The 24,133-nt window shown below is 43.8% G+C and overlaps 1 protein-coding gene across 2 annotated transcripts in view; it reads right to left on the reverse strand.

Annotated features, from left to right (window-relative positions):
- MYOF (myoferlin) overlaps nt 1-24,133 on the reverse strand; it is a 144,176-nt gene that overhangs the window by 108,504 nt on the left and 11,539 nt on the right. For both annotated transcript variants that reach the window (XM_055346146.1, XM_055346145.1), the window contains exons 2-3: nt 11,806-11,861; nt 9,535-9,626 (exon numbers count right to left, since the gene is read on the reverse strand). In XM_055346146.1, coding sequence (XP_055202121.1) covers nt 9,535-9,626; nt 11,806-11,861 — 148 coding nt within the window. The remainder of the gene's footprint in view (nt 1-9,534; nt 9,627-11,805; nt 11,862-24,133) is intronic.

Consider the following 24,133-nt stretch of genomic DNA (forward strand, 5'->3'; position numbering starts at 1 on the left):
AAGTCATAACCACCAAATCACCCAACTCTCTGAGCCCACTTCGTCGTCTGCAAATAAGTGGCGTGAAGTAAATAATTTCTCAGACCCTTAGCTATTAAAGTCTGTGGCTAGGCTTGTACATGTGATATTTTCTACAGATATCTATGTAGAAAACTATCTCATGTTAAATATTTCTTTCTCTTAAAATTCTTGTTCATTGATTTAGGAAAAATATATCCTAAAATATGTCCATGTTGGACAATCCAGAACGTATTGGCCTATGTTCTTGTGGTCAAGCTTAAATTCATACAGTGTCAGGGGAAAGGTTAGGCCAATAACAGAACTGTGGAACACCAGGTAAGACAGTAGGGAGTGGTGCCTTGTGCTAACTGGAGAGGACAGGCTCGCCTGGAACACAAAGCCCACCCGCTGGCCCTTCATGGCCATGAATGGCTCTACATCCTCTGTTCTGACTCAACCACTACGTGTACATTTCCCTTCCCCCTAAGAGGCTGAGAGACAGTGATGACAGAGAGTGGACGAGGAATGGAGTAAAATAAAAACAGCCTATTATAAACTCACACTTCTTCTTCTTTCAATTCCTTCTTTCAGAAACTCTAGTCCCATTTCTTACAATTTGTTTTTTTTCATCATAAACTTCTGATGCTTTTGTGTTTGTATGTGGGAGAGGTGGCTTAACAGAAAACTTCACTTTCTTCTTTTCTGAAGTAAAGACAATGTGTTCACATGAAAGCCTGGGAAGATTTTAATCCCCCCAAATATTTTTAACAGCTAGTCTGAGCTGAAATAAAATGCCAACAGGAACAACTTCTAAGTTTTCATTGTGAATTGGAGACAGCGCCCCCTATAGGCAAGTCTGAGCTCCGCAGGACTCCGAGGGCCGGCCAGCCTGGAGTGGGCTGCTTTTTGTGATGTTGCCTGGCTACAGATTACTGTGAGAGGCTGGGAAATGATGACCTGACCTCCTACACAGGGGACAAGAGCAGTGCAGCTGGACCACAAGCCAGCTTCCTTTAAAGGAGGTGACACTAAACCAAAAGCCCTTTTTCATTCCTATTGCTAACGCTATAAATAAATATGCTAACAAGTTACAGTGTGACAGTAGTGCGCACAGTTTGCCCTGAATTTGCATGGAAAAATAAGAGTCTCCCCGTGGACTTCAGCCAACACTAAAACAGATGGACCACGTCTCAAAAGGAAACTTTACAGTGGAAGAATCTCAGGGCCCTTTAGCTTTGTTTGCAGAATTAATAAGCTGCAGATGTATTCTGAAGTGAAGAAAAAGCCAGTCTTGTTCTTATCCCTTACAGTTCTTGAATGTCTAGATAGTCTTGAGTTGGGTCTCTCTGTGACATGAAAGTAATTCTAAGCAGTGGAATTGAAAACTAGTCAATTTCGTCAGGCAAGGGTTGGTTAAGAACTTCTCTAACTTGTTAAAACAAAGTCTAGTATGTTTAAAAAAGAGAAAAGGGAAATGTTCTCCCTATTAGCATAGACCCAAACATTAACAGCCACATGCCACTGTGGTGAGTAAGGGCTTTGCTGGCTGAGTTCATGAGAGCTCACATATATCAAGTTGTTCTGTGCAGCAGGGACACAGCCCACATGGATTACTGGAGGAGGGTTTACTGGAAATTCCTTTGTGAAGGAAAGGAAAAATACATTGGACTCTGGAAAGTAAATCACATGCACTGTTTCTGCCCCTAGAGACTGCAGCGTGTCTCAACTTTCCATCCTCTATGAGGGAATAACAATCCCCAACTGGGCTGAGGACAGATACTTCTCCAAGCTGCTCCCAGGTCCCCTGTAGAAAACCTGAAAGGGTCAGTCATGTCCACCCTTTGAAGCACTGGGCTCTCAGCCAGCTGAGCTTTGTCATTTCAACCAGGCCAGAGTGGTCTTGGGGTTCCCTGGCTGGGCCCCATCACCCACCCCTACACTTATTCCCCAGGGCCTGTATCTGTCAAACTCCTCCCCACCCCACCCCTACTCATACCCCCAGCTGAGCCCAAAGGTGGGAGAGGCAGGCTTATTATACCTTGCTTACAACCAGATGGGTGGGAAAAGCTGGGGCAATCATGACAGCAAGTCCTATCACAGGAAGTTGTGGATAAGCAAAAACCCCCTCAAAGGGCATCTTCTTGGTCTCCCAGCCACTTCACCAGTGAAGAACCCTCCTGAGTCTCCCAAGCAGCCCACCTGGCCCTTTGGATTAGCTCATACACCGTGGTACCCCAGAACTCCCTGCAGCAGAATCACCAGGGCAGTTACAGATTCTCAGGACTCAGAGTCAGACTGTGTCATTAGTTCATTCTTAAACCCAGGAAGTTTGAGAAACAATGGTCTAAAACCAGTGATTCTAAGTGGGAGCAAGAAAAGTAGAGGGATGGGTGGAGGGTGGTCAGGGCAGGAAAGGCAGTTGGCAAAGCTAGATCTGGAGGGAGGGAGACATGTATGGTTTTTATTTTTTATTTTTTTATTTTTTATTTTTTTTCATGTATGGTTTTTAAAAGTACCTTCAATATGATAACAAACATTCACATTTGAGAATTGGGCACAGAAATCCAATTATTTAATAGAACAAAGTACTAAGCAAAACTTGAATAAAATCCACTCAGCAAGCCTAGTTATCTGTACTTTTCCTGTGGCTTTCCCTCCTTACTCCATACCAGGATTGTCAAAGAGCCTTGGGGCCTTTGTCCTGTTCATCAAATGTAGAAACACTGGTCCAAGATGTGACTCCCAAACCTGGCTGTGTATCAGCCCCCCTCTGGGGCTGGGCTGTGTTCTGTACTTTTCACAAACCCCATTCCTGGGTTTTGGAATCACTGACCTGGTCTGGGGCTGTGGCAGGTTTTGCAGGATTCAGGGCTGGCAACAATTCCCTTTTTTCCAGTCCCTCCCAACCCTGCTGCCTGTGGCAAATGGCGTCACTTTAACCAGAGAAGGAACTGAGTGGAAGCCAAAGCCTCTGCAACAAAAGCTCTCTGGATCAGTGAGGTATCTTGGCCAGAGTCAGTCACTTTGTGGCTGCAAGGAGGTCAGCTAGCCTAACGCCTGGCATGCAGGCTTTGCTCAATAATTAGTTCTGGAATAAATGACTGTAACCTGCTATTTTGTTATTTTCACCTAACCAATTCTCCTGTTCACTCAGTCCTCAAAGCTCTGAATCTGTGCTTGCCTGTTTTAACAGTGTAGGGGAATACCCAGGCTCTGCCTCTGTCTAATTCCCCCAGCCATTAGAATCAAGGTAGTAGCTTTCATGTATTCACTCATTCATCCACTCATTCATTCACTCATCAAGTACTTGGACCTAACAAGTAAAGGAGACAGAATAACAGTAATTGAGAAATTGGAGCTATGCAGCGCTGACTAATTCAGACTCCTCCTCATACTAGAGGCCGTATACAGGTTGTTTTACTTCTCTGAGTCTCAGTTTCCTCGTCTGTAAAATGGGGATTATGGCAGCTACTACCTAGCAGTATTGTAAGGATGGTGTATGTTGGGGCCAGGCAGGAAGGGAAACTCCTCAAGATGGCGGATACCCCAAATGGCTGAAGTTCCTGTAACTACCTCCACTTGGGACGCCAATGGACCAATGACCTGCTGACAGCTTGACACAGACCCTTAGACCTCTCCTTTGGACTTCCCCAACCCTTCAAACCCTAGAGGAGGAAGTCACCTTTGACTGGCCGAACTGCAATCCTTCCTTTGCATAGTGAGGGTCACTCTGACTGGTTGGATTGCAATCCTTCCTTTGCATATGAGCCAACCAATAGAGCCAACTGTTCTGCCTTACAACGTTATGTAAACCCCCTACCACCTTGTCTTGGCGCGACTTCCCCGACTCACTCTCTTTCCCCTGTGAGTAGTGGAACCTCGCCTGAGGGTGCCTGCAATAAAATCTGTTCTTGGACCCTCGCTTGCCTTGGCGATCTCATTTCCATTTAGTTACTAAAAAAACCTAACAGTGCAGTAAGTGCTTAACAGTTTTTTTTTTTTTATTTCAGACACTACTCTAGTAAAGGGGATCCAAAAGAAGCATGTGATGCCAGCCCAGTACTTACAGGGAAAGCTGGTATGAACTCAAGCCTAAATCACAGGAAAGTGGGATATCTATGCAGGGATATGGGTAGGCAGGCAGGAATGAACAGATAAGAACCTACCCACATCCATTTCTGTGCAATCACTGTGCAAAGTTCTTAAAACCAGCACTTTCTACACAAAACAGCTCTCTCCCCAACCTCAATGCTGTGTATACCAAGAGTTTCTCTGGAAAACAATTTTTATTTTCAGAATTAGACCAGAAGTAAACTTCAGCTATAGCTGAATTCTCGTAAGATCCAATTAATGGAATCTGAATAAAGTTTTTAAAGCCAGAGTTTTCATAAGATATTCCACTATAAAACAGACTCCAAAATAATTCCTTATGAAAAAACCCTACCTAACCAGTACACACATATACATATGCACATATGCACACATACACACACACACACGCACAGACACACACCTCTCATCATCTTCTCCTCTTTTCCCCCTGCTTTATTTTTCTTCATCGTTACTGATCACCATCTGATATGTTCCCTCCTCTCAGATATAAACCTGATAAAAGACATGGAGTACTCCCAATGCCTGGAGCAATGTCTGGCACATATAGGCATTAGTAATTATTTGTCGAATGAATACATTAATTGATACGTCACTGAAGATAGTCCAATAACCTGGCAAATGACTTACAAATTGTAAAGCTTCCTCTCCTAAGAGATGGTCCTCCAAGTGCAATTAGAGGATAATTATAGCTCTTGTCATTATGAAATGCCTTTTTCTTTCAAGTCTCTCTAGGTGTCTTTCTCCAGGGCTGTGGTCCCCCTTTACTTACTCATGAGATGTTAAGGGATGCCCGCAGGACTGTGGCAGCTACTTAGCAGGTCTCCCCAAATACGGGGGCTCAGCCTTAGCACCCGGAGTCAGCCAGCCCAAGCCAGTTTTGATCTTTTCATAGTTTTGCCACTCTATTGATAGATAATATGGAACTAAAGACAACCAAACCAAGAACTCCTTTCCACAGTAACTCTGGCTTCTGGTTTAGATGTTCACACAGTCTGAGAAGTTGCGTCAGTTAGAAAGTCTGCCTCAGCCCATGGGTTGTCCATCCCTCCTCACCAACTACAGGGGAAGAAAGCAAGGTGGTGGCTCCACCTAAACAAATCTCACTATCATATGTACATGTGGTGATGTGAGAAGTGAGCCTCATTGCTAGGAGAAATAAAAGTATAAAAAGACTGAAGACAAGGTCTTCTATAAACCAGGAAATGAAAATTTCTCATAAGCCATACCATACTTCTCCACTAAATTAATTCCATTCCAAACCACATTCTCTGTTTTCTCTAATAAAAAACGAAAACAAAACCTCCAAAAAACCCCACAAACCTTTACTCAGGGAATTCGTATATTTTGCAACCCAAGCTTGTCTCTTTCCTTTTCTAATTCTGTATCCCCAGGTCCCACTTTGTGTGCATGCATGTGTGTAGCTCTAGACTCCCATCTGCAGTCCCCAACCCTGGGAGACAACTGGGACCTGCCTGACTTCCCTCTCCTTGAACTGCAGCCTGGGAATGCTCTCTAGGCATTAAGTTGGGTACTCGAAAAGCTCATTTCATTGACCTCCCCTTTCTCGGCTGTCATTATCCTATGCTGCTGGTGTTCAATATCTGAAACCATGGTTACATATGTTTTATCTTGTTTTTTGGTGCAGCAGGTGAGTGAGTACATCTAGTCCCTGTTATATTACCTTAATGCAAGCAAATATCCAAACTATGATCACTTTAAGGACTGGAGGGGTTAAGTCACTTGCCTAAGGTCCCCACTAGTCACCAGGAGAGCTGAGTCTCTAAGCAGTCTCTGGCTCCCGAATCTCAGCTTCCAAGCATTATGATCTGCTGCCTCCCTGTGAGCTCAGGGGTAAGCCCCACATCTCTCTACAAAAAGGCAGGAGCTTTGGCACAGGCATACGTTTCCCTTGTGATCTGACTCCTTTATGTTCTGACTTCTTTGCAGATTAAACTGAAGTTGGAACCAGAGGGCTGTCCAGAGAGCTGGGCTGGACAGTCTACACCAATGGCCCATTACTAGTGGGCCAACTATCCAATGCAAGATACTTTAGGTTTCATTCATACATTTGTATCATAAACTTTTTTTAAAAAGATTTTATTTATTTATTCATGAGAGACACAGAGAGGCAGAGACACAGACAGAGGGAGATGCAGGCTCCCTGCGGGGAGCCCAATGTGGAACTCAATCTCAGGACTCTATCAAAGGCAGATGCTCAACCACTGAGCCACCCAGGCATCCCTGATATCATAAACTTACTTGTTAATTCATTCAAAACACACTTACTGAAAGCTTATTATGTGCTAGGCACTGTACTAAGCGTTGGCGTTATAGTGGCAAACAAGATAGATGTGGAGCTTATAGTAGGGGAAGGGGAAGGCCAAGTGAGTAACCAAATAGATAAGAACATGTCAGATGGTGGTGAACTGAGCTAGATAAAGCAGGAATGTGGACCAGCTACATCTTTCAGTACTTATCTAAAACCCAACACAAATGTCCACATACCCAGCTGGACTCCCTCCACCTTTTCCATGCCCGTATGAGCTCACTAACAAGAAGGGCTCTGAGAAAATAAGGCAGGGAAGTGAGCTGGAGAGCAAAAGGAGGGGCAGTTCTAGGGTGGGTAGTCCAAGGTGTGGAGCCAAATGACTACATTTCACATCTACTGCAGTTAGAAGGAAAGAGTATTCCATGCAAAGCGAACAGTAATACAAAAACCCTAACTGGTAACTCTTTTTCCTCTTTGGCATGCATGGACACATGCACACATGCACACACACACACACACACACACACACGCTAACCTGAAAACTCATTGTAAACACCTTTCATTCCTACATTTCCAGGCTCCTGAAGCTGATTCTTCTTTAGGAACTCAAATGGAGTGACAGCAGGACCAGGATGCCAAGAGATCAGAGTCCCAGTTTCAAATCTCATCTCTACTTCTCAAGGTTATTGTGATGACCACAGGAGATGAGAATATACTCTACAAATTTATCTTGTCCACTGTAAAGCATGAGCATAAGTGACTTGTTATTCAAGAGTATAAAAATGCCTGCTTAAAACCATTAAATAAGAAGGAATTACCAATATTCTGATGACTGTTCTTGATTTTTTTTGCAAAATTAGAAAGAAAAATTACTTTTACTCTAGCCAACAGTTAACGAATAATTCCACCTACATTTTGGTTCCCACAGGTGGTTTGAGGTTTTCAGTATAATGTAAAAGTCAAGAGTAAAGGCCTAGACATAAATGCTGACTCTGACACATACATACTGTATGACCTTGAGCAGAATACTATGCGTCTTTGGGGAAAACTATGACTTGCTTCATAGTGTCTGTGAAGATTAAATAGAATAATGCATCTAAAGAGCTTGGCATAGCCCTTGGCATTCCCTAAGTGATAGCTGTATTGCCTGTCTGCAGAGGGAACTCTTCATTCTTCAGTGGCTGTTAAAATCTTTCTACTCCGACATTTCAGCTAAAAATATTTCATTTTCATCACATGACCAAGAGGCACTTCTGGCTCCTTTTTCACCTTCATTCAGCCTGGATGGTTGGTTGGATGACTATGAAGTGGAGAAGAGCAGAGTCTGCACCGAACAGCTCAGCAGGCTCCCAGAGCCCGAGGAGGGACATCGCTGACATACCAGAGCAATGCTTGCATGGTCTGGACCTGGCAGTCCGTTGTGGGTGTGGGCATGGGTGCACAGGCAAACCTGTTTTTTCCAGGTTCAGAGCAGCAGATGCTCAGTGAGAGTCCTGTTTGCACAACTAGTTTCCACAGCAACAGGAATGTCAACAAGCAAGACATTCCTTAAGCTGGTAGAAAAATCCTCTGCCCCAGCCTTGCACTTTCAGGTAAAAGAGTTCCCACACTGAACAGTGAGCAGATCCCTGAAGGCCAAATTTTTAGTAAAAAAAAAGCCAAGAAAAAAAATCTGGGGCAAAAATACAGAAATAGTTTGGACAAATATATAGCATATTCCCAGATGGGTTAAATTTTTTTTCCTGCAATGTACTCACGGGCAAATTTGAATTTGACCAGGGTGTATGCATTGTTTACTTGGTGGCCACAAGGTCAAAGTTCACAGTTCCTGGCTGATGGTGGAGAAGCATGCAGCTTAGCACAGTGAGCGCACAGACAGCACAAGGTCATTATCACCTGCACTGTTCATTTCAAAGCAGACTCAGGGTCGCGTTTCACTGGAAGATGGTGAACACCTATGCAGTGACATTTGTAGGACACAGAACTAATCTCCCAATTTAAAAGACCTCCCCCAGGACCCTGCCATAAGGGCCTAAAATTTCCATTTTGTTCACTTCTTCAGATAAGTCACCAGCTGCCTCAGTCACAAGATCACTGTTCTTGGGAAGTTCACACAGTATAAACTATTAGTTCCGTACCACCATGACCTGGGGTAGCTTCCCAGACAGCTCCTTTCAACCAGTGAGCCTCTGAAGGACTGAGATACAGGACAGGTAAATTCTGTTGGGAAAAGAATTGGCAGAGGGTGCAGATATGGCCCAGAAGGCAGGGTGGAGTGGGCACCCTGGTGGGAGCCTTGAAACATAAATACAGATACTGGGTGCCTGGGAGAGGTCAGGAGGAGGGAGGCCCCCCACCAGAAGTGGGGGGGGTGGGAGATTGAAAGAGTAATAAACAGAGGCACCTGGGTGGCTCAGTGGTTGAGCATCTGCCTTTGGCTCAGGTCGTCATCCCGGGGTCCTGGGATCAAGTCCTACATTAGGGTCCCCACAGGGAGCCTACTTCTTCCTCTGCCTATCTCTCTGCCTCTCTTGTGTCTCTCATGGATAAATAAATAAAATCTTAAAAAAAAAAAGAAATAAAGAAAGAGTAATGAACACCAGCTTCGTATTTTGCCTGGAATTTACCTTTTTCTGGCCTGAAAATTCCCATCAAAATAATGCCACAGTAATGGCCTGCTCCCTTGGTCATTATGCTCAGCAGACACCACAACACCAAGTGCAACATATCTCTCAAGATGCATGGAGCCCCAAACTTTGGAAGGACCCTGTATCACGACCCACCACATTTTCTTTGTTCAAATTTAGGAAGAGAATGTCAGGATCAGATAGACTGCACATCAACTCAGTCTACAGAAAGGGACACTGAATATCCAAAATAAGTGCCAAGCTGAGGCTTCAGGTGGGGATTTGCCCTCTTCCCATGAGTGCTATTAGGGGGAACTATCGTACAGAAGTTTGGGAAAAGGCACTGTGATCAATTAATCACATCTGATATTGGCTCAGAAGGCTGTGGGGGGCAGTGGGACATGGAATTGAAGCACAGTTATATTGGAAGTATATAAAAATGTCATTAACAATATGTTCCTTCAACAAAATAGACAATAGTAAAATAATATGTAAAATGAAAAAAAATAGTTGATATCAACTTACTTATTTTGTCCAATTGTCTCAAAATCTTTCACAACAATTGTAAGGGAAGATGAAAAGTCCAGTGGTATACCCCTCAAGTCAAACTCCAAAATCTGTGCACAGGAAGGTTATAAAAACAAAAAAGTTGTTAAAGAGATCAGGGAGTATAATAAGATGTACAAATACTAAACACCAGGTCATTATCTTCACCAATAACAATCTTTTGAATTACTTAATTCTATAGTTAGATAGAAGTGACCAAATTCCAAACCTGAAAGCTGTTGAGAGCTGTGGGAAGGCAAACCAGACTTAGCCTCAGAGGACCTGGGGTGACTTCTACTTCCCATTTTCTAGGCTCAGTGACTATGGACAAGTCACCAAACCCATCTCATAGAGAATTTACTTCATGTCCACCACAATTGGCTAGAAGAATAAAATGAATACTTTCTTCGCTAAATACTTGCTCTTCCTAATCATATTATTATCAAAGAGACGAATAATCTAAAAATACATTTTCTAAAATGCATCAGCCCTTTATTTTAAGTTCCACCAGGATTAGTCTGTAGTCAGATGAGACTTTCATCTTAATATAATAAATTGCTGTTTAATGGCAAACATTAAAAAAATCAAAACACCAGTGATGCCTTTGATTTATTATGTAATATATGAATTAAATAAAACAGTGTCTACTGATGATTTGATTCTCCTTGTAATGGGTTTGGAGTAGATGGAGAATTTGTCAGAGCTCATGTTAGAATACTAACTCCAATGGGTCTGGGTTGGCATCTCATTTGGGCTAGATTTTAGTTATAAAACTACAACTGAGAAGTTTACTTGATAAATACATTTGCAATTTAAAAAATAGATGTTGGAAACAAAATGGGGCGAGATGGGTGATGCCCTGCGGAAGACATGTCTGTTTACGTATCCATCTACCTCTCTGCCATTAGCCATATGGATTGACCAAATATAAAGACACCTGTTAGAATTACTCAAAACTTGAAGCACTAAATGTATACATGTAAGTATTTTCAATTTGTTTTATTTATCAAGCTCTGTACAAGGTGCTAGGATCCACAGTGTCCATTGGACCAACCAGACTAGCCTCTTGCTTTCACAGAACTGGCCATCCAGCTGGCTGTGTTCTGGGTTCCAGTGAAATTTCAAAGAAGTAGAATTGCCTCAGAATTTTCTTCTTCTCAGAAAGGCATTAAAAAGGCATTTTGTCTTCACCTCATTCAATGAAAAGGCAAAGTCTTTATTTTACAGGATATTGACACTAGTTGTGGGGGTAGAGACAAATTTACAGTTGGTGGAGGAGAAGTCTTCACAGCCTGATGACTCAGTGAAAATAACAAAGACATTTATCCTGTGCTTATCCAGGAAGGTTTGATTGACTTTTGGGAAAAAAAATGGGGCTTATGATCATCTTTTAAAAAATTAGTCAGCATAGGAAAATCTACTCAGTGGAAAGAATTAAAATTTTCACATACCTATAAATATATTCAACATGGAACTGTTTATAAAATAAAGTCCACAGTGGGAGATGTGAAGAAATTATAACCCTTCTATAGAATATTGCATAGTATTAAAATATTTATGAATGGAATGATATGGTATTTGCTCAGAATATAATAGTAAGAAAAAATAGGATAGGAAGCCATATGATGCTAATTTGCCAATTTCATATTTTATTCAATCTATTTATGCAATAAACATTTATTGATATATCCCAGATGTTAACAGTAGTTAATTCTGGGTAGTGGGTACAAAGGTCAATTTTTTTATGTTGATCTGAAGCTTTCAAAATGTCTACATTAAGGATATATTATTTTATCAAAACATGAAAAACAGTAAATGTCATTACTCACCCAGACACACAAAATGTCATGTAATACACTCTTGATTAGTCACATGCAGACAGGTGTTTAAATATGGATCTTTCCTTCTGGGGCTCTGAAGATGATCTAACCCCACCCCACTCTACATATATGCCCCAGACATGCGACATAACTGCACCAAGGTCACTCAGCAACCTCCAGACTGTTTCAGGTTAGACTCAACCCTCTCACTCCAGGTCTAGGCTTTGCTCACTGCACTACTGTATTATGTCATCATGGTATATCTCCTGAACGGTTCTGCTGTCTCTGTGGCCACAAGGGAAATGGAGGGGTGGGGGTACAATGCAGAGATTCTTCTTCCAAAGGGAAAAGCTAATCTTTGACCCAAGATGGTACATTCAGAGGTAGCTTATCCCTTGAAACAATGTTAAAAAAAAAAATCACAAGTTACCTCATTCCAGACAGGATTGAGTTCGTTGTCAACTTTCTTTGTTTTCTTTTTCTCATCTGCAAATAAAAAAAGAGATCAGTTAATTAGAAATATATTTTTTAAAGATTTTATTTATTTATTCATGAGAGACACACAGAGAGAGGCAGAGACACAGGCAGAGGAGAAATAGGCTCCATGCAGGGAGCCCGATGTAGGACTGGATCCCAGGACCCCGGGATCACACCCTGAGCCAAAGGCAGATGTTCAACCGCTGAGCCACTGAGGTGTCCCTAGAAATATTTTTTGAACATGTACCATTCATTCTTTCATTCCAAGAGTGTTCCCCTGAGGGCTGACTAGTGTGCCCATATTTTCTCATTCATCTGGCTAGAGCTGGGGCTATCTGAGTCAAAGTTTTCCAAACTGAATGGCATTTTTTTAGCCTAAAATGTTTCTTCTGTGCCCACATCTACAGGATGGTAGGGGATGAGGGACTCAAAATCATGGGAATGCTGTGATCCCCTGCCTCTCCCTCACCAGCTCCCATAGACCAAGGTTACCCAGGGCCTCCACATCTCCAGCTTATTGCAGAAAGAAGCCAACGAAGCTAATCTTTGACAAACAAGCGTTGCCATTTTATAGATGTGACTACTGAGATTCAAAGGAACAAGGAAATTCTTGTGAGCTAATACTGGGCACTGGGTCCTATATAGCCTGCAATTTCTGAGCCCATGTTGCCTCTGCATGTAGTAACTCTCCATAGCTTCAAGAATGAGCTGGAGGGATCCCTGGGTGGCGCAGCGGTTTAGCGCCTGCCTTTGGCCCAGGGCGCGATCCTGGAGACCCGGGATCGAATCCCACGTCGAGCTCCCGGTGCATGGAGCCTGCTTCTCCCTCTGCCTGTGTCTCTGCCTCTCTCTCTCTCTCACTGTGTGCCTATCATAAATAAATAAATAAATAAATAAATAAATAAATAAATAAATAAATAAATAAATAAATAAAAAAGAATGAGCTGGACTCCCTCCCTGGGCTTCGGCACCCGGTAATTAGTGGGTATATACTTTCTGGGACCCGCAGAGAATACAGGGTCTCCGTTACTCCAGGCTCACCTTTTCTGAAGATACAGATTTTCCTTTTCTGTATCTGAGACTGGACAGTACACCTTCCTGGATGAATAAATGTTAATCCAGCTAGTGCTTAAAGTTTCCTTGGAGAAGTCCAAAGAGCAGGGGCATCTGTTGGGTCTCTAATCTCCAAATACTTATCAAAATAAAAGCTAGTGTTTGAATACAAAAGGTTGTAAGCATGAGCTCATCTGTTTTCAGGAAAAAAAAACAAAAAACAAAGCAGTTTTCCTTCTGTGTATCTCCTTTACTATCACATAGAACATTCACACACTTCTGACACCAGATGTATGGTGGGGGGGGGTCCCCCACCAAGCAATTTTATGTGACATTGGTTAGGTGTTTTACAATTTAACTCAATGCTGACACTTACTTACCTGGAGACAGCTTCAGATCCCACAGGTTAAGGATTCAAATGACAATAGCAAGTCCAGGCTGTCGTGTGTGCTTCGGACCTAGCAGGCTATAAATCTGAGGTTCCCATAACTCCCTCATTGGGTTCAATTAATTTGGTAGAGTGGCTCACAGAACTCAGGAAAAACAGTTATTTATGTTTATTGGTTTATTAAAGGATACGATAGAGGGTACAGATGAACAGCTAGATGAAGAGATACATGAGGTAAGGTTTGGAAGGTTCTGGACACGGGAGCTTCTGTCCTCATGGAGTTGGGAGTTCTCAGAACTCCATGCTTTTGGGGTTTTATGGAGGCTTCCTCACATAGGCAAGATCAATTATTAACTCTATTTCCAGCCCCTTTCTCCAGTCTTGAGAAGTGGTTGGCAGGGCCAAAAATTCCAAGCTTCTCATCATGGCCTTGTCTTTCTAATGACCAGTCCCCATCCAGGAGCCCACCCAGAGTCACCTCATTAGAACTAAAGATGCTCCCACTCCCACCACTTAAAAATTTATAAAGGTTTTAGCTCAGTGCCAGGAAGTGATGGGGAATGGGGGCAGAGACCAACACAACATGTATATTTTCTATTCTCTCACATCATCTAATCTCTTTAAAAACCCCAGGAGAGGGTAGTCCACCGGCTGGCTCAGTGGTTTAGCGCCGCCTCAGCCCAGGGCTTGATCCTGGAGACTCGGAATCAAGTCCCATGTCAGGCTCCCTGCATGGAGCCTGCTTCTCCCTCTGCCTGTATTTCTGTCTCTTTCTTTCTTTCTTTCTTTCTTTCTTTCTTTCTTTCTTTCTCTCTCTCTCTCTGTCTCTCTGTCTCATGAATAAATAAAAAAAAATCTTAAAAGAAAAAACCCTAGGAGATATGTATAATAATTTTCATCCCCCTTTCAGAGGTAAGGAAACTGAGAAGTAGCATATTCAAAGTGACCCCGTTAGTAAGTGGCAGGGATAGGTTTTAAACTCCAGCAGCCTCTCCTCCAAGAGTTGTGGGACTAACCACCTCATTCTTCCAAGATCTCAGCATAATAAAGCCATGAATCACCACCCTCACTCTGCTTAGTATTAACTTTTCCACTTGAGTGACTCCCAGAGCCTAGCTGGCTTCCCTTTCTAGACTTCAGCATGACCCTGCTCATTGGCTCATGCCTGGACCTGTACTGATTAGTTCTAAATGTGGTCTTTCTATGTGGCCTATGGAACCCCTCAATGGATCTGATTCCGATAGCACCTAGAAGCTATCCTGTCCCCTCCCACATTGCCATTTGGCCACACTCACCCCTCCTGTCATCTGATGGAAACCTCTCAATTTTGTTCTCTGGTTACAGAATAAGCAAGTACTCTTGAGAGAAAGAGAAGCCAAGCAAAGTTTAAACTGGTGGAACTGGACAATGGGCTTCTTTCGATAATTGTAGCAGCTCCCTCTAAATAATCACCTACAGGGGCCTGGATGTGCATTCTACTGCCATGTCTCTAAATCCTTACAGCACCCTCGCAGGGTTAACATTCTCATCCCTGTTTTACAGACAAAGAATTGAGAGAAGCTGGTTAACTTGCCTAAGGTCACGCAGCTAATAAAAAAAGAGAGCCAGAAACTGAACCTACATCTCCTTGGCTCTAAAACCTGACTGTGTGTTCACCACCGCACCATAGCGCCTATCTGGAAGCTGTCAGAAACACTAGATAAAGAAAACACATAAATATAATATGTGTGATGCACTTGGCCTCCTAGGCGATGGCCATAGGAAAGTCTAAAGGTCAGGTTTCAGAGTACCCTGAGACTCTCTAAGACTATCTGCTCCAACACAAAATGTGACATCTGTGAGTTTCCGGGGAGACAGTTTACTGATCTCATCAGATTCTCACATGAGTTCATGATCTTCACAAAAGTTAGGAATTCCTGCCTTGCACAAGCATGAAATGGTACCATTAATATCCCTCTAGCTCACCACCACTCTTGCTGCCACAACCAGAGCTGGGTGGCTAGAGAACTGAGTCAGGAAGGAGTGAATCTAGATCCTGGGACTGCAGCAGACCTTCAAGGGAAAAGATGGGAAATCGGAAGAGATCACATCATGTAAGTAAAGCAAGGAGAAAGCCACATGTAATTTATGGAAATTGGGCATAGGAGCTTGAGGTAGGACTCAGGTTACTGAAGGATGGTACAGAAGCAAAACTTGGTCTCCGAATCCCCAAGATTCTAGACAGGGCCAAGAGCTCCAGAGAGACTGTGGAAAGAGCCAGTACCTGCTCACTTGAGTTGAATCTCAAGCTGCTTACTGACCTGGGAGTCAGCATACGAGAAGAAATGCTGCATGGGGACCTTGAAGCTGAGCCTGCTACTACTGACCCCCCTCCCCTTCCCCAATAGGGGCTGGATTGTTCCAGAGTCAGCAATTGCGGAGTGTGAAAAAGGAAGGGCCATTTGTTCATTCATTCATCTTCAAACATCTACCCAGCACCTATTATGTGCTGGGAACTGGAGAAACAGAAGAGTACAAGATAATTCTTGGTCTTCAAACATTGAACAAATAGAGTTCATGGGCTCTTGAACAGAAGAGCCAAATGAATCTTGATACATGTTTTCAGCAAAGAGCAAACAGCCCACCATGTTCCTGCCTGCTTTGTCCTCATGTTGGAGCTTCCTCCTGCCAGAGGAGGAATAATGGGAATAATGCCTTGTAGCTCAACCCATGGAAATGATCAGGCAAGGGACCTCATAGCTCAACCCATGGAAATGATCCACTAAGTGAGTTCTTCCATAAGCATTAATGAGTTTTCTCATTCTTCTATCCAACAAATAGTTTTGAAATATCACTTTCCAGGCACTGAGCTAGACACTGTGGGAGATACAGAGATCCCCAGACACAGTTTCTGGCTTCAGGTGCTCCAGCAGGGAGGTTGATGGAACTAACGATAGGTAACTGGTACAGAGAGTAGGCTGCAGTTGCCATCAGAGGGGGTACAAATGAAAAGAGGAGGTGACTTCAAGATAGCAGGTAAGACCTCAGAGAGGAAGCAGAGGCTGAGCTGGGGATTGAAAGACAAGAATGGGTTGCAAACGTGGAGTTGGGAAGAAAAAGTTACTCCAGGTGGAGGCAATAGGGTGGGTGGGTCAGCCACAGGGGAGAGAGAACAGGTCATGTCTGGGACACTGCACTGCCCAAGTGGCTGGAACCAAAGGGATGTGGAAGGGAGTAGAGGCAACCAGGCTGTGCTGTAAGGTTATGGCCACCCTGTGAAGCCATGAATGCCAAACTAAGCTTCATCTGGCTGATACAAACCACTTCATAAAGAGGGCTTTAGACATTGGGCTTTAGGGATGCCTGGGTGGGTCAACGGTTGAGCATCTGCCTTTGGCTCAGGGCGTGATCCTGCAGTCCCAGGATTGAGTCCCACATCGGGCTCCCTGCATGGAGCCTGCTTCTCCCTCTGCCTTTGTGTCTGCCTCTCTTTGTGTTTCTCATGAATAAATAAATAAAAATCTAAAAAAAAAAAAAAAGACCTTGGGCTTTATAACTCCAAGAGGTTCATTAATCCCACAAGAAAAACCAAATTGCGTAACAACTCTTCTGATACATGTTCTTGAACAGACGATCCTGTTGTGTATTAAGAACAAAGAGAACTGGCCGAGTCCCTGCAGATAGAGGGTGACCACAGACCAAGCGAGACTATTCAAGTGGAACTGTGGCTGCTCCCGGCCTTGCGTTGGTGTCAGTAGTGCTACCCTCTAGGGGGCGCTCTCTCTCAGCCAGGCATGTGCTAAATCCTGCACATTGGTCGTTTCATTTAACCTTGCCAGCAAGCCCTCCAGGTAAATTACCTCCTATTTGCAGGGGAGCAAAACAAGCCCAGAATGGTTAGGTAATTTTCCCAAGATCACAGAGCTAGGAAGAAATGCTCTAACTCAGAACTAGTGTGATTCTGTAGTCCACGCATTCAACCACTGTTCCTCCTCCTCCCTCCTCAGTAAGTAAAGATCACCCGCTAACATTAGCTCCTACCCTTCTGAAGAAACCCAGCTCAATTCCTTCTGAAAAGGAGGCTCTCGTTTTATCCAAATATGTGACATTACATTTTATTGAAAGTCTATTCACACATAAATATATCAGCTAAAAAAACCCTCAAAAGTAAATGAATTTCTTTCTTGTCAGCAGCTACACAGCCACATATTTATATTATTCAATTATTCAATTTCACCACTGTTTTTTTTTTAAAAAAAGGTCTAAATTGCAGGTGCTAAACATCAGATGAATCACGGGAGCCTCTCTTCCCCTTCTCTACCCCTGCTCTCATCTCTAATTTTATTAAGATGACTGTTTCCTCCTATGGACAGGAATTAAATGCTTTCAACCCAGAACAGAACAACTGACTCAAATGCAGAATGCACTCCGGACCATGACTCAAGGCATTCTTTGGGACATTTCCTGTTTTTTGATAAGTCAGCCTCCCTGCTTGTCCCCATTCGCTGAAGGTCACCATTGCAGTAATTAACCTGCATGCCAACCTCTGAATGAGGTTTTCAGAGAAGTGAATAAGCATTCCTTGCCAAACCACCCCGCCCTATTGCAGAGCCATTTCCTTTGCTGTGCTCCTGCTGCACAGTGTGCTGGACCCTAAGGGACAAGGCTACGGAGGTCACCAGACCTCCTAGGATCAGACTGCTGCGACCCCACTATGAGGGCTCCTGTGGTCGATCATTTTATCTGTTACTCCGAGAGGCTATGTGCCACTTGTTTGGTCAAACTCCAGCTGTTACCATAAAGGTATTTTATAGATGTGATTAACATTTGTAATCATCTTTAAGTAAAAGAGATTATGTTCCATAATGTGGATATACCTCACCCAAACAGTCAAAAACTAAGGTTTCCTAGGGAAGATGGAATTCTGCCTCCAGACTGGAACAGAAATCCTACCTGAGAGGTGCCTGGGTGGCTCAGTCAGTTAAGTGTCTGCCTTCAGTTCAGGTCATGATCTCAGGGGCCTGGGATTGAGCCCCTGTATCAGGGTCTCTGCTCAGCAGCCAATCTGCTTCTCTCTCTTGCTCTCACTGTCTCTCAGATAAATAAATAAAATCTTAAAAAAGAAGAAAGAAAGAAAGAAAGAAAGAAAGAAAGAAAGAAAGAAAGAAAGAAAAGAAATCCTGCCAGAGGCTCCAGCTTGCTGGCCTGCCCCACAAATTTCAGATTTGCCAGTCCCTATAATCACATAAGCCAATTCCTTAAAATAAGTCTCTCAATCCCCTTCTCTGAACACACACGTGCACACATACACAAACCCTACAGGTTCCATTTCTCTGGAAAACGCTAAAACAAGGAGCAACACCAAGTTAGTAATAGTAATCTACAATGGTAACACTTTTTCAGTGCTTCCAAAGACACCCCATCTCCCTGATCCTTGCACTCCTGCAAGAAAAAACACAGGAGTTTGCCCAGTTCTTCAGACTAGACTTTCAAATCAGTAAACTCTCCAATTCTTTGAACTGTTATCTCAGAGAGACACAGGCTCAACCACTGAGTTCAGAGTCCCTCTTGTGTACCCCGGGGAATTTAGACTAGATGATCTCTAAGTCTTCTTCCAGGTTTTGTGGATCATGTGCCTTATGAAGTCCCTCAAGTCCTCACTGGCTAGATTGCTATATCTTACTGACATGACCCCAGGAGCAGTGGGGGTGCCATTTACAAAGCTCCCCTAAGAACTTAGCTTTTTGGTAGGCAAAGTAGAACAACAAGATCTCTAGGTCCAGCCATGCATCTAAACTTGACCTTCCATTTAGGAATACCTCTTCATTTTCTCAGGGTCCCAGGTTATGGCCCCTTTGTCTTACGGAATATTCACAGACAAATACAAAATCACCCACTATATGGCCTAGAGTATCACAGGTCCCCGGAAGCCATTCATGCATGGCTAACAGTCATTAAGTGCTCTGAACTAGTCACTGTTTCCAGTGCTTTTCATGGAGTGTCTCATTAATCTTCACAACTACCCTAAAAGGTAAATTCTATTATGATCATCCCCAATTACAAAAGGAGAAACCATGACACGGAGAGGTTAAGCAATTTGTCAGAGGTCCCACAGTTAAGAAGTGGTGGAGCTGGGATTCAGACTCCAGTAGACAGAGACACAGAACAGTTGCCTGAGTCGGAGGATTAAGACCAGACAGTGACTCCTTGAAGGCTGGAATTGTATTTTATTAATATTGTTATTTCACTCAGAGTAATTTCTCCACGATTTGAGTGAATTGAACTTCATAAGCTCATGGAAGTATTACTACTAGGGTAACTTTAATAATTAAGTGAGGAAATGAATAGCAAGTGCTCAGCACAGGGCCTAACACACAGGAAGCACTGAACTAATAGGAGCTATTAATTTTCACTATGGCACCTAGGCAGCATGCCCTGTGTGCCCCACAGACTTTCCCAGACTGTGGAGTCTCCCTGGAGGGCAGGGTCCAGTGACCAGAGAAAGAGCCCTGTTACGCTAGGCACAGCCCTGCTGGAGCACTACTCTCACATGGCTCTGTTCCGGACCTCGCAGGCCTGCCTGGGGCAGCTGGCATAGGGGCAGTGGCTGCTCCTCCCTGGCAGTCAGTCTGGCAGCCACCAGCATCTGGGAGAATTTTCACAGTAACTGGAGGGCAGGGAAGGTCCAGCAGGAGACTCCACCACCCTCAGGACCTAGAGGGACCTAGGGGGAGCACAGAGACATATGGCCCATCCAGTTCTACCCAGCTAAAGGTGTATTTCTGACTTTTTGCTTTCTAACCCTGGCTGCCCTACTGCTCCAGGATATGTTGTCAAACGGGTTCTGGGGAAGGCATTTTAGCCAAATGGCAACTATGATACAAAGCAAGGCTGTTCTGTACATTTCTGAAATAGTCACTGATACTCCTGATAAACAGAAACAAAAGGCACACAGGGTTACTGCTCTGCTTTCCATGCCCCACGCCCCACTGGCCTCTGCAGATGCCCTTACAGGCACACAAGCACTTAAAACCAAATCCTCCAAGGGAACTGAAGTGAAGCCCAGTCAATCTGAACAACCCATACAGAATCTACTTCCTAAAAGCTGACCCTGAGGGTGGTTGTGTTCCAGCTCCGCCAACTGCCAGGACTGCTGGTGAAGGGCTACCAGGCAGGACAGGCATCTGGATTGGCTGTCTCGGTGGAGAACTGAATCGTGTGACTCTTGGGCTTGTTCGTTTATTTTGCATGTGAGCATCCATTCTGTGCCAGGCACCTTATTTTTCTTCTTCTCTTTTTATCAAAAGACTTATCCATCTATTTGGTGGTGAGGTGGGGAGAAGGAAGAGAGAGAGAGAGAGAGAGAATCTCAAGCAGACTCTCTGCTGAATGCAGAGCCCAATGGGGGCTTGATCCCATGACCCATGAGATCATGACCTGAGCAGAAACCAACAGTTAGAGGCTTAATCAACTGAACCACCCAGGTGCCCCAAGTGCCAGGCACTTTAAACACTATCATGTCTAATCCTTAAAACGGAGGTATTAGTATTGTTGTTTTATGGATAAGAAAACTGAGTTAGAGTGATGTTAAGTGACTTGATCACACAGCCAGTAAGTGGCAGAGCTGGGCTGCAGCCCCACGTCTGCCTCATTTCCAAACCTGTACTCTTAACCTCTACCAAGGGCTGAGATGCCAGGTGACCTACTATGTTTTCACCACTTACCATCTGTGTGACTTTGAGCCAGTTATCCAACTCTCCATATACATTTCTTCATTAATAAATATTGGTACCTAATATCCAGGAATAAGAGCTACCATTCACAGGGCTCATAGTACACCAGGCAACCTTCTAAGGGCTTGGTATAGGTTACCTGTTACTATTAGCATCCATATTTTGAGGCGTAATGCAACTAAGCTGCTTGTGCAGGGTCTCCTGCTAGTAGAGACAAAGCCAGAATTTGAATGTTGGTGTTCTGGCTCCTAGCCTTTTAACCTCTCCTTCCTCTGCCTGGTATGTTTCTGAGACAATTCGCTAGAGAATGAATGAAGGCTGGTACTTGGCAAATTCACTTCCACCCCAGCTTAAGTAGAGGGAGAGTTCCTAGTGTTCCAGAAGGGCCTTCCAAGGCCTGAGTACCCTGTAAATGAGGATGAAGACACCCACCTTGCATGGCTGTACTGAGGATCAGATGAGGAAACGTGAGTGTCTAGGACATAGGGGACACTCTTTTGTGTTGGATCAGGATCAGAATCATAAACTACCTCCATCAGACAATATGAAGAGGATCCAGTTCCTCTGCCCTCTCTGATTCCAAGAGACAGTATCAAGAGAAAACAAAATAGAGAAAAGAATTTTGAAAATAAGCACAAAGCCTGAGTCAAAATCTTAAGAATTCAATTCCATACCTTTTAGGCAACAAATTTCTAGTTGAATTATGTTGAGCCTCAGACCCCGGTGTCCCATACTAAATAATCTCTTTAAGTGGGATTTTTGCCATCACCAGCAGCTTAATCTACTGCCCCCAATTCTCCTGCCTGTACTGGGGATGGCTTTGACCTCTGGGCTCTTTAGCGAGCTCGGCTGGTCAGCTGCCACAGGTATGAGGAAGAGCTGGGAATCAGTGTCCAGGATGGAGATGGAAGTAGACTTAACCAAGAGAGATGCCAAGCACAGAGAAAGCCAGACACACATACAGCAATGGGAACTTAGTCTCAGGACTGGGGTTCTAGTCTCTCCTTGCCTGGTCCTGCTGACCAGCTTTGGCTGCTCCTGACCCCTCTGAAGCTCCATCTCCTCATCTGATAAATGAATATACACAATCTGTGCCCTGGACCCCTGCTACACTTGTTGTGAAGGTTGGCTGTGGTCAATCCCAGGGCAGGGCTTTCCACACTGTAGGTGCCCTGGTGGGAGGCCCCTTCGTCAAGCTGTGTCACACAAGGGAAGCCATCCTAACATGTCCAGCACACTGGGACAAACCAGAGGGGCATCTGGAGCCCCAGACAAGACCTCTGAGGCCACCAAAGGTGTCAAGTCCACAGGCACCAATGCCCCAGGCCCTGGCATTGCTCTGGCTAGATGCCCCCAGGGCCGATTTTGCCCAAGGAAATACAATGAGAAGGAGACGGAGCCTGGATGTCAGCCACCAGGTCTGAGCTCGGAGCCGAGAGCTGGTCTGTGTGCATTACCCTCGGTGGGCTGAAAGTATACAGGGGCCGAGACGTGGGGGGGGGGGCTCCTCACGTCGGGGTGTTACAGTCTCAGCGGGGGGCCTGTATGTCCCTGCTCTGACTTGAACCTCTTGCCGGACCTTGACCCAGGCAATCCGCCCTCCCCACACCCATAGGAAGAGGAACTTCAACTATAAAAAGACAGACTTCATTTTTTGGTGAGAATTAAGTGAATATATATGTAAAGCACTTGTACTTACTTACTAGCTCTCATCATCAATATAATCTGCAAGTAACAAAATTTTAAAAAGTTTAAATTTTCCAAGAGTTTAATCTACTGCCCCCAATTCTTCACTACTCTGAAGTAACTGACCTCTGGCTGCATTTACAGCCAGGCTGTGAGCTGCATGCGAGCAGGGGTGAGTCTGGCTAGTTCCTCACCTGATTTGCAGTGCTGAGCACAGAGCCTGATAGAGTGCACTCCTGATCAATATTTTTTTTTAATGAATTTGTGTTTGAGAGAAGCAGTAGAGAGACACAGCAGCAAATGAGAGAAGGGAGGGAGACAGGGACAGTTCAGGCAGTGATTTCTGCCAATGGGGACAGGTAAGCAAAAAGAAAATTTTTTATTTTTTAAGAAGGAAAGAGAGATGAGGAAAAGGATTTTTTTTTTATGTGTAAAAAAATAAAATTTAAAAAAATTAAAAATAAATGTGTAAGTTGTGCTATTGGGTTGTAAAAGAGGATGAAGGTAATACACCTGAGAGCTGAGGGGAGGCGAAGGAGACTCCCCTTGCCACTCAAATATTAGATTTTTAATTCTTTTCATGTAATACATTACAGTTTTAGTCTTCACTACTAAAATGGCTCCGACTCGATTATCAGAGGAATGATTCACTGCTAAGCTATGTCAGCTCTGAGCTTCTGAGTCATGGCAAGTCCTAAAGGCTTTCATTACCCTGGGGAAACTCACTCCAGGAAGGCTAAGCTTTATTTTTCTTTGTTTTTTTTTTTTTAAGTTCTTGTGTTCTTGGTACATGTTCTTCCTCTCTCAGGCTGGGTCCAAATGATCCCCACACACTGAACAACTCAATCCACTCAGAGCACAAAGAGAGCGATCATAAATTGACTTGGTTGTTTCTTTACCCATGTTGACTTCAGGCAATGCACATGGAGACTCTGCAATCAGTCCTCAGCTGAATCCTGACTGGTCCCTGCCTCAGTTTCTCCGTGTGTAAAATGAATATGATAGTAAGTCCTACTCCCTAAAAATGCCATGAGGATTAAATAAGACAATATGCAACAAGTGTGGGCACAGTGTAAGTGTTTAATAAATAGTGGTGGTGGTATAGCAAGTGGTTGGTCCTCAAGCTCTCTCCCTCTTAACCTCCACATGCCAGAACCTCAGGAAGACCCAAGGAGCAATGAACACTTAAAGCATTTTCTATGTATGTGCTTAACTTTTATTTATGCTAAACTTTACTTATGCTATGGGATTGGGCTGCTGCCCATTTTGTAGATGGGACAACTGAGGTATGGAGAAGCTGGGCAGCTGTGAGTGAGAGGAGGTCCTGGACTCCTCACCACTGTGGCTGTCCTCCTGCTATCTGTGCTACATGTAGCTGTGTACATCTAAATGAATGAAAATTAGAAAATATTAATATTAAAAAAATTCAGTTCCTCAAATCA

This window comes from Nyctereutes procyonoides, unplaced genomic scaffold, assembly GCF_905146905.1.
Source record: "Nyctereutes procyonoides isolate TBG_1078 unplaced genomic scaffold, NYPRO_anot_genome, whole genome shotgun sequence".
NCBI classification, from domain to species: Eukaryota; Metazoa; Chordata; class Mammalia; order Carnivora; family Canidae; genus Nyctereutes; species Nyctereutes procyonoides.